General features: G+C 42.2%; 1 protein-coding gene across 7 annotated transcripts in view; it reads right to left on the reverse strand.

Moving 5' to 3' along the window:
• Bptf (bromodomain PHD finger transcription factor) overlaps positions 1 to 9,425 on the reverse strand; it is a 142,774-nt gene that overhangs the window by 32,095 nt on the left and 101,254 nt on the right. For all 7 annotated transcript variants that reach the window (XM_013037929.1, XM_013037925.1, XM_013037928.1 and 4 more), the window contains 3 exons: positions 7,914 to 8,022; positions 4,309 to 4,526; positions 370 to 586 (listed from right to left, as the gene is read on the reverse strand). In XM_013037929.1, the coding sequence (XP_012893383.1) occupies positions 370 to 586; positions 4,309 to 4,526; positions 7,914 to 8,022 (544 nt within the window). The remainder of the gene's footprint in view (positions 1 to 369; positions 587 to 4,308; positions 4,527 to 7,913; positions 8,023 to 9,425) is intronic.

Consider the following 9,425-nt stretch of genomic DNA (forward strand, 5'->3'; position numbering starts at 1 on the left):
CTGAACTCTGGGCCTCGGCACTGTCCCTGAGCATTTCAGCTCAAGGCAAGCATTCTACGACTTGAGCTAAGCACCACTTCTGCTTTTCTGGTGGTTTATTGAAGACACGGACATTCCTGCTCAGGTGGGGCTTTGAACCATGATCCTCAGATCTCAGCCTCCTGAACAGCTAGATTACCTGGCTGCTTTTTAATTTTTTAAGTTGGTTAGGAGGTAGTGGTGACAGTGAGTCTGCAAGAACAAGACACAGGAGCACGGAGATGCTCTGAGAGTGATGGTGTCAATTGCTAAGCTCTGGTCTTCCTGTTCTGCTGACCCCAGTGACAGTGCCACTAGCATTCAGCATTGTCAAAAAGCCCAAAGCTCTACCTGCTGTAGTGGAAACGGTGGTGCTGGTGCTGGCTGTCGTGGTTGTTGTTGCCAAGGGGGTAAAGAGGAATCGCTGCACAGTACCATTTGGCATAGCAGCCTGCATGAGCTGCTGCCCTGGGCCTGGCAGTATAGTCACCCCTTGAGGTATCAACTGCAACTGTCCAGTAGTCTGACCTTGTCCTTGAATTACCACGGTCAAACCTTGGTTGCCACCCTGTGGGAAAAGAGTACAACATATAAGAATGTTCAAAGAACCAATCTGTAAAACTTTTTCTTTTTTGTCGGTCGTGGGGCTTGAACTCTGGGCCTGGGCGCTGTCCCGCAGCTCTTCAGCTCAAGGCGAGCGCTCTACCACTTGAGCTACAGCGCCACTTCCGGTTTTCTGGTGGTTTATTGGAGATAGGAGTCTCACGGTCTCTTCTGCCTGGGCTGGCTTTGAACTGCGATCCTCAGATCTCAGCCTCCTGAGTAGCTAGGATTACAGGAGTGAGCCACCAGCGCCCGACTCTGTAAAGCTTTTTGTTTTTTGGGGGAGATACTAGGGTTGAACTTAGGGGGCTGGTACTCGACCCATGGTGCTCTACTATTTTAGCCTTACCTCCTGAAAGCCCTGCTTTTTGCTAGTTATTTTAGACACTGAATCTAATGGACTTTTCTGCTTGGGCTAGCTTTGAACTGTGATCTTCTTGAGTCTCAGCCTCCTGAGTAGCTAAGGATTATAGGTATAAACCACCGGTGCCTGGCATATATATATATATATTTTAAAACCAGTCCTGGGGCTTGAACTCTGGGCCTGGATTCTGTCCATGAACTTCTTTTGCTCAAAGTTAGTGCTCTATCACTTGAGTTATAGCTCCACTTCAGGTCTCTTCTAAGTAGTTTACTGGAGATAAAGAATCTCATGGATTTTCCTGCCTGGGCTGGCTTGGAACCTTGATCCTCAGATCTCAGCCTCCTGAGTAGCTAGGATTACAGGTGTGTGCCACGGGTGGCCAGCTATAAAGTCTTATTAAATCATTTATGTATTTATTTTAAAATACCGTACAGAAGGGTTACAATTACATGGGCAAGGTAAGGAGTACATTTTTTATCAAGCATTGTTGCTTCCTCCTTTGTTTCCCCTTCTCATCTTCCTCCTCCTCCCCAGGCCCCTTTTCCTTATTAAATCATTTATATATTGTAAAGAACCTTTACCATAAGGAATACATACATTCCATAGATATGTGTGTGTGTCTATAGAATGACAAAAGCATTTAGATAAGCTAAAAGGAGGGTACTTGTGATGTCTAGAAGAAAACACATGAATGATGAAGAGTGTGGTCCTAGCTCTCCAAATAGCAGCCAGGTATTCACCTACCAGAAGCATCATTCCTCCAGCCCCATGGTCCCCCATCAATGAAGCAAAGCACTAAAGGAATGACTAAAGTCTTTGTAAAAATGTTTTAAAAAATTTATTTATGTGGTACCAAGGAATGGAACCCAGGGCCTCATGCAAGCTAGGCAAGCACTCTACCACTAAACCACATTCCCAGCACTCTGTAAAATTCTTATTTTAAACATTATATTCCTATTGTTTTCTTCTTTTTTGTTTTTTCCTCCTTCCAGGAACTCAGGGGCTGGGAACTGTTCTTGAGCTTCTGTGCTCAAGGCCAGGGCTTTATCACTTGAGCCACAGTGCCAATTTTCTGCTTTTTAGTAGTTGGAGATAAGAGCCTTATAGACTTTCCTGCTCAAGCTAGCTTTAAATCATAATGCTCAGATCAGGCTTCTGAGTAGCTAGGATTACAGGCATGAGCCAGCTGGCACCCAGCTTGTTGTTTTTGAACTATGTGAAAAGCATTCTGACTGGGGTGTGTTTGTACATGAAGTATGAAAAAGTGTTTTGTTTTTGTTTTGGTGCTGCTAGGTACTAAACTTCTCACATGCTAAGAAAGCATTCCACCAGTGAGCTATAACCCTGGCCCCTTACGAGTTTTAGATACAGGATGTAAGCACCAAGTCAAGAGAGCCACTTAAGGTCCAAGTAATTTCCACATGGGAACCAGGAGCCCAAAATGCTGTATGTACTGACTCTCTGTCGAGCATCTAGGAATCCAACCACCTTGACTGCCAGGAATATGGGAGAGAACTAGAAAGCCAAAGTAAAAAGAATTCACAAACACTTAATAAAAAACACTGAGGCGCTGACATCTGGGCATAGTGGTGCACACCCATAGTACCAGCACTCAGGGGATGAGGAAGGAGGATCCTGAGTCCAACCTGGGCTTCATAGCAAAAACCTGTCACAAGTAACAAACCAAAACAACAAGCCAATTCCAGACATCTGAAGTTGGTGTACGGAGTTTCATATATTCATTCATGATTTCTTCATAGCACATTTAATCTTTTTTATCCAGAATGTATTTTTTGTTGCTGTAGTTTTTTAAAGCCAGTCCTGGCTTGAACTCAGGGCCCAGGCACTGTCCCTAAGCTTCTTTGACTCAAGGCTAACACTGAAGGCCTCAGCACCACTTCTGGCCTTTTCTGTTTAGGTGGAACTGAGGAATCGAGACCAGGGATTCATGCATGCTAGGCCACATTCCCAGACTAAAATGTATTTATTTTATGTAGATTCAAAGATACACATACCAAGTGTCACTTAAGCAATAATTATAGAGGTCACCCTGCCCTTGCTTTCACATCACTGCTTCTCTCCGGAGTGATTTTACTGAGGCCTGTGTGATGATAAGGCCACAGAGGCTCCCAGCATGTGATTCACAAGAATATCTTAGGAAGGGGCTGGGAAGGTGGCTCAGTGGTAGAATGCTTGTCTTGCATGCATGAGGCCCTGGGTTCGGTTCCTCAGCACCACATAAGCAGAAAAAGCCAGAAGTGGCACCGTGGCTCAAGTGGTAGAGCACTAGCCTTGAGCTGAAGAGCTGAGGGACAGTGCCTGGGCCCTGAGTTCAAGCCAGGACTGTTCAGGCCCTATGACCAGCAAAAAAAAAGAATATCGCAGGAAGTGTCCTCTCCAAATATAAAGAGGTATTTTAGCCCTACACAGTATAGCATAGTTTTGCCTGTTTCTGAATTTTATACAAATAGAGTCATAATGTGTTTTTTTTTGTTACAAGCATTTTTTATCCCACATTGTGTTTGTGAGAGTCATCTCTGTAGTTTTCTATGCAGTTTATTTCAGTGCTCTAGGAAATTATAACTTATTGTCTAACATTGTAGACAGACATTTGAGTTATTCTTACATTTTACTCATATTCATGGTTTCCCATGTCTGTTTAGTTGACCACAGACCATTTATTACAAACCTTGTCCTTTCAATAGTTCGCAATGGCACATCTGTTAATTTAACAAGTCCCCACACACATAGGTCACATTCTACTCTGTGCTATTCTGCTGCTCTGTCTGTCCCTGCTCCTGAACCTTACTGGATTAATTAGTGAAGCATTATTGTAAGTTTTAATATACCACTTATGGCATGTCCTCTTGGTCTTTATTAGTATTGTAGCTAGTTCTGATTCTTTGTATTTCCAAACACCTTTGCAAAAGTCAGCATGTGAAGTTCTACCAAGAAAAAAATACCCATTGCTGTTTAAATGGGAACAGCATTGAATATACTGTAGATCAACAGCGGAAGCAATATTATGTCTTGTGAGGAAGCAACTTAACGTACCCAAATTTTGTTGTTTCCTGTGGAAATGACCAGCTAATAACAATTTGATAGTTAGAAGAGCTATCTACTATGTTTGCATGCTCACATGTAAAGAGTCTAGACAGTTGTGATTGATTAAATTGTCTTCCCTGTACAAAGTATGTTTGTCTGACCCCAGGAAGCACACTTGTCTTAAATATCTTGTAAAACTTAGCTGAATATGCACATGTTCTTAAACTTACAGCAAGACTCAACAAGATCACCTCTCAAGCGGAAGTGACATTACTTACATGGCCCTGCGTTAACTGGGTCAGCTGAGCCATGGTAAGCTTCACCTGCCCTTGCTGGGGGCGGGGGGCTGAGGACGCGGAAGACTGTAGACTGGTGCCGGCTGCTCCTGAAGTTATGCTTTTCTGCCCAGGGGTCGAGGATGCTGTACTTGGGGCAGAGATGGCAGTAGAAACTGGCTGCCCTCGGATGATCTGAGTCACCACCTGCTGAGGAGCACCTGTACAAACAGCAGAAGGACCCGGATGCTTTCATGCCTGCTGCAGCAAGCAATATTCTGGGCTGAAATAACTCAACACTGCACATGATGTATTCATTTCACCTTTCACATACTAAAACACAGGCCTACAGCCAAAGGAGCTGCCTGAGTGGTAGTGGGTCACTGACACCCACTAGCCAGCTCGGGCCATCGACAGCAGAGTGAAGAGACAACATACCCACCAGAAACTCAAAGCTCAAGTGACAACAGGGGAGACAAAGGACGTGTAAACCATACCACAAGTTGTTTTTTTTTAATTAATGCATAAAAATAACAGTAATTTCACAATCGGAAAGTCTTAGAACTGCAAATATCCAGGGCCAATTGTGAGGAACATAAAGGGAAGCACATCATGTCCCTGACATGAGGGCGGGGCCCAAAGAATTGCATACATCAGTCTCCAAAATAAAGGCACTCAGCTGAAACACCTTAGTGTTTCACTTTTGTTTCTTGAAAACGAGATGGGCAAATGCACTGTCCCTGCCCCCGCCAATGCCAAAGTAATTATTTAGTATTTGTTATTTACTGGTTCATTTCCAATTTGTGCATAATACCACATTTCTCAGGTTTTTGCATTTATTTCCTGTCATTTTTCTTTCTGTGAATGAACACACACACACACACACACACACACATTTGTTTTTGTGATGATACAAGACTTCAACTTAGGGCTTGAAGCTCTTACTATGAATGTTACCTCTACTTGCAGTGTTTTGCTGTTAATTAAAAGTAAGAGAATTTCATGGATTTGTCTGCCCGGCTGGTTCCAAACTTAGATTCTCAAATCTCAGCCTCCTGAGTAGCTAGGATTACAGGCATGAGCCACCAGCGCCCAGCTAAACCTATGAATTTTAACGTGGTCCATGTTAATAATAATAATAATGAGGCTCTTTTGGCTTTAATTATTGCTTACACAGTTCTCCTGCTCCCTTGCATTCTCATGAGCTTATACTTACAGGTGAGCGTAGTAGTCATGGTACATGCTGTGAGACCTGTCTTCTCTCCCTCTCCCTCTCTCTCACTCACTCTTATTCTCTCTTCTCTCTTTCTCTCTGATGTGGTACTGGAGCTTGAACTCAGCATCTTAGTCTCTCATTCAGCTTGATGGCTCAGGCTGGTGCTCTACCACTTGAGCCATGCTGCTAGTACAGCATTTTGCCAGTTGGTTAAATGGAGAGTCTTGTGTCTTTGAACAATGATCCTCCAGGTCTCAGGCTCCTGAATAGCTGGGATTACAGGAGGGAGCTGTGGATACCCAGCTAGAATAGTCTCTATTAATATTTGTTTTATATGTTTTTCTAATTACAAATTAAAATTCAAGAATATGGTCTGGGCACCAGTGGCTCCCTTAAAAGGCTAAGATCTGAGGGTTGCAGTTTGAAGCTAGGTGGGCAGGAAAGTCTGTGAGACTTATCTCCAACTACTAAAAGGCAGAAGTAGAGCGGGGGCTCAAATGTCAGAGTACTTCCCTTGAGCAAAAAGGCTCCAGGGCAGCACCCAAGGTCTGAGATTAATCCTCAGGACAGGCACACGCACGTGCATGCGCATATTCACATATACATATACCACACACACCAAAAAAAAAAAAAGATGGCATTTTTAGTCAAAACATCATCAATGTGTTTCAACTGCCTAGAGTAGGCAATCAAGTACTTTTTGGATGAACTGAATCTGCCTGAGTTCAGCATTGGTGTCATGGTTTAAAGTTACTATGGGAAAACTTACGTATATGATGTCTTTATAAACAGATACATATACATTAAAAAAAATTCCAAAACAGGTAAAAGTTATTTATGCCTTTGTGTTAGGTTTTAGCTTTATCACCAAAAAATGAGGCATAATCGTATCCTATTTTTTGGAAATTATCAAGCTCTTATCTGACTCAAGGACCATTTTCCCACCAAGTAACACATAAATGTGCTGTACGTTTGCAGGCACACAAGTTGACACACAGTGATCTACTTATGTTCTCGTTCTTACCAAATGCCTCCTTGGTTTTAACTAGCTCTGAAAATGCACTATTCCACCTTACCCAAATCACAGAATTCAAGATTTCATATCACTGCAGTCTTAATCTTCAAAACCTATTACATAAAATAATTTTTCTCATAACTGTGTAGGGATCTCGTTTCCTTTTTGTTGTTGTTAAAGCTCAGTCTTTAATTTTAACATTCTTGTTTTTGTACTGCTAGGGAATAACTCAGGGCCTTTGTGTATGCTAAATAAATAAAAGCTCTTCCCCAGAGCTTCAGTCCATAGTCTTTAACTTTTTTTTTTTTTTTTTGCTAGTCCTGGGGCTTGATCTTTGGGACTGGATGCTGTCCCTGAGATCCTTTTGCTCAAGGTGAGCACTCTACCACATGATCACAGTGCTACTTCTGGCTTTTTAAAGTATTTAATTGGAGATAAGAGTTTCAAGGATGGGCTTGGGAAGGTGGCTCAGTGGTAGAGTGCTTGCCTTGCATGCATGAGGTCCTGAGTTTGATTCCTCAGCACCCCATAAGCAGAAAAAGCTGGTGCTGTGGCTCAAGTGGTAGAGCCTTGAGCCTTTAGCTGAGGGACAGCACCCAGGTCCAGAATTCAGACCCCATAACCAACCAAAAAAAAAAAAAAAGGGTCTCATGGAGTTTCCTGCGTGGGCTGGCTTTGAACTACGATCCTCAGATCTCAGCCTCCTAAGGATTTTGGCATGAGCCACCAGTCCCTGGCTCACAGTCTTTAACTTTTAACCAAATCTCATTCATCATAGTAAATGGAGGTCTGGCATTACTTTTGTAATTTTGCTTTATGTTGTGTTGTATGTTCTTTGCGGTTTCTATGATTTTATACATTTTGCCATGCAAATTTTTTCATTTTCCTTTTTTTTTTGGTCCAGTCGTGGGGCCTGAACTCTAGGCCTGGGCGCTGTCCCTCAGCTTTTCAGCTCAAGGCTAGCGCTCTACCACTTGAGCCACAGCGCCACTTCCAGCTTTCATCTTTTTGCTTATGTGGTGCTGAGGAATCGAACCCAGGGCCTCAGGCATGCAAGGCAAGCGCTCTACCACTGAGACACCTTCCCAGCCCCCCTTTTTTTTTCATTTTCTTTAGGCAATGATTAGAATCTATATATTTCATTTAGTAGAGGCTTATTTTATATTTTTGGTAAGTATACCTAACCTATATTTGATCTTGGTAGTAAGAATGAATAATATCTATGGGTGGATAACATAATGGATTAGAAATTTAGTATGCTTTTAAATACAAATTTATATCAGTATTTTCTAACATGAATATTGCCAAATATAAACTATTACTGATTTCCTAGAGCAGATGTTCAGATGCAGATGATAGTAGTGGGTGGATGAATACCTGGCTGTACCATCACTGGTGTTCGAATAATTGCCTTTCCAAGTGTTGATTGTTGGAGTGGTGTTCTAATCACAGTCATACCCGGTCGAATCTGAGGTCCTGTGATTACCTATAAATGATACAAAGAACAATACATTAAAATACTATGAAATACTATAAAAATACTAAAGGAATCTGGGCGCCGGTAGCTCATGCCTGTAATCGTAGCTACTCAGGAGGCTGAGAACTGAGGATCACGGTTCAAAGCCAGCTCAGGCAGGAAAGTCTGTGAGACTCTTATCTCCAATAAACCACTAGAAAACTGGAAGTGGCACCGACCGAAAACAAACAAACAAAAAACCCTAAAGGACAATAGACTTAGAATGAGATTTTATTTAAATTTAATTTTTATTTTTTTTGGGTCCAGTCATGGGGCCTGAACTCTGGGCCTGGGTCCCTCAGCTCTTCAGCTCAAGGCTAGCCTCTACCACTTGAGCCACAGCGCCACAGCTTATGTGGTGCTGAGGAATCGAACCCAGGGCCTCATGCATGCAAGGCAAGCGCTCTACCACTGAGCCACCTTCTCAGCCCTAGAATGAGATCTTTTAACCTTCTATACTGACAAAAAATGTCTACCAAAATGACAGAGGCTCTTGGATTGTACATTTTAAATAATAGTAAGCACTGGAATAAAGATGAGATTTTTTGAGAAGACAAAATGAGCTCACATGAGTATTATGTATTCTTGCCGTGTAGACTAGAAACAACCTCTAGACTTTTAGAAAAGCAAGAGGCTGAGCCAGGCAAGGTTCTGCTCTATACCCACTCCTCACAGCACAATTTCCTTATGCTCTAATCCATCCCTGCAGCTTACTTATAATGAGAATCTACATTGTTCTTCCATAGTTTTAATAGATATTATATATTACAATATATATATATATGCTATTTCAGTTTTATATAGAGTAAGAAAATATTAAAGATTGAGAAAGTTAATACCAGTACCAAAGAAATGAAGTATCTAACATGGACTTTTAGGTGATATCTATACCATCTCTATCAGCTGGTAGACAAGATATTTTCAGGCTACTCCTTTTTCTGGTTGGTTGTGGGGCTTGAACTCTGGGCCTGGGCGCTGTCCCTGAGCTCGAGGCTAGCACTCTAGCACATGAGCTCAGTGCCACTTCCTCATGCTACTTCTTATTTATTAGGTTGCCTCCTCCTTTGTTTCCCCTTCCCATTGCATCCCATCTCTCGGCACATCCCCCCTCCCCCCCATCATGCTACGTCTTATGTAGGCAGTATAATGCTTTCTTTGGTGGGTTGGTGCTATTCACTGATTTTATGTAAAGTTTCCTTTGCAGAAATTTTTTCTAAACTATACTAATGTGCTATTAACTAAATGTTAAAAACTAATACTTCACGTATCAACTTTATTACAAAAATAAAATAAGCCAGGAGCTGTGACTCATGCTTGTAATCCTAGCTAGTCAGGAGACTAAGATCTGCCGACTGCAGTTCAAAGCCAGCCTG

The sequence above is a fragment of the Dipodomys ordii genome, unplaced genomic scaffold (genome assembly GCF_000151885.1).
Source record: "Dipodomys ordii isolate 6190 unplaced genomic scaffold, Dord_2.0 Scaffold7, whole genome shotgun sequence".
Taxonomy (NCBI): Eukaryota; Metazoa; Chordata; class Mammalia; order Rodentia; family Heteromyidae; genus Dipodomys; species Dipodomys ordii.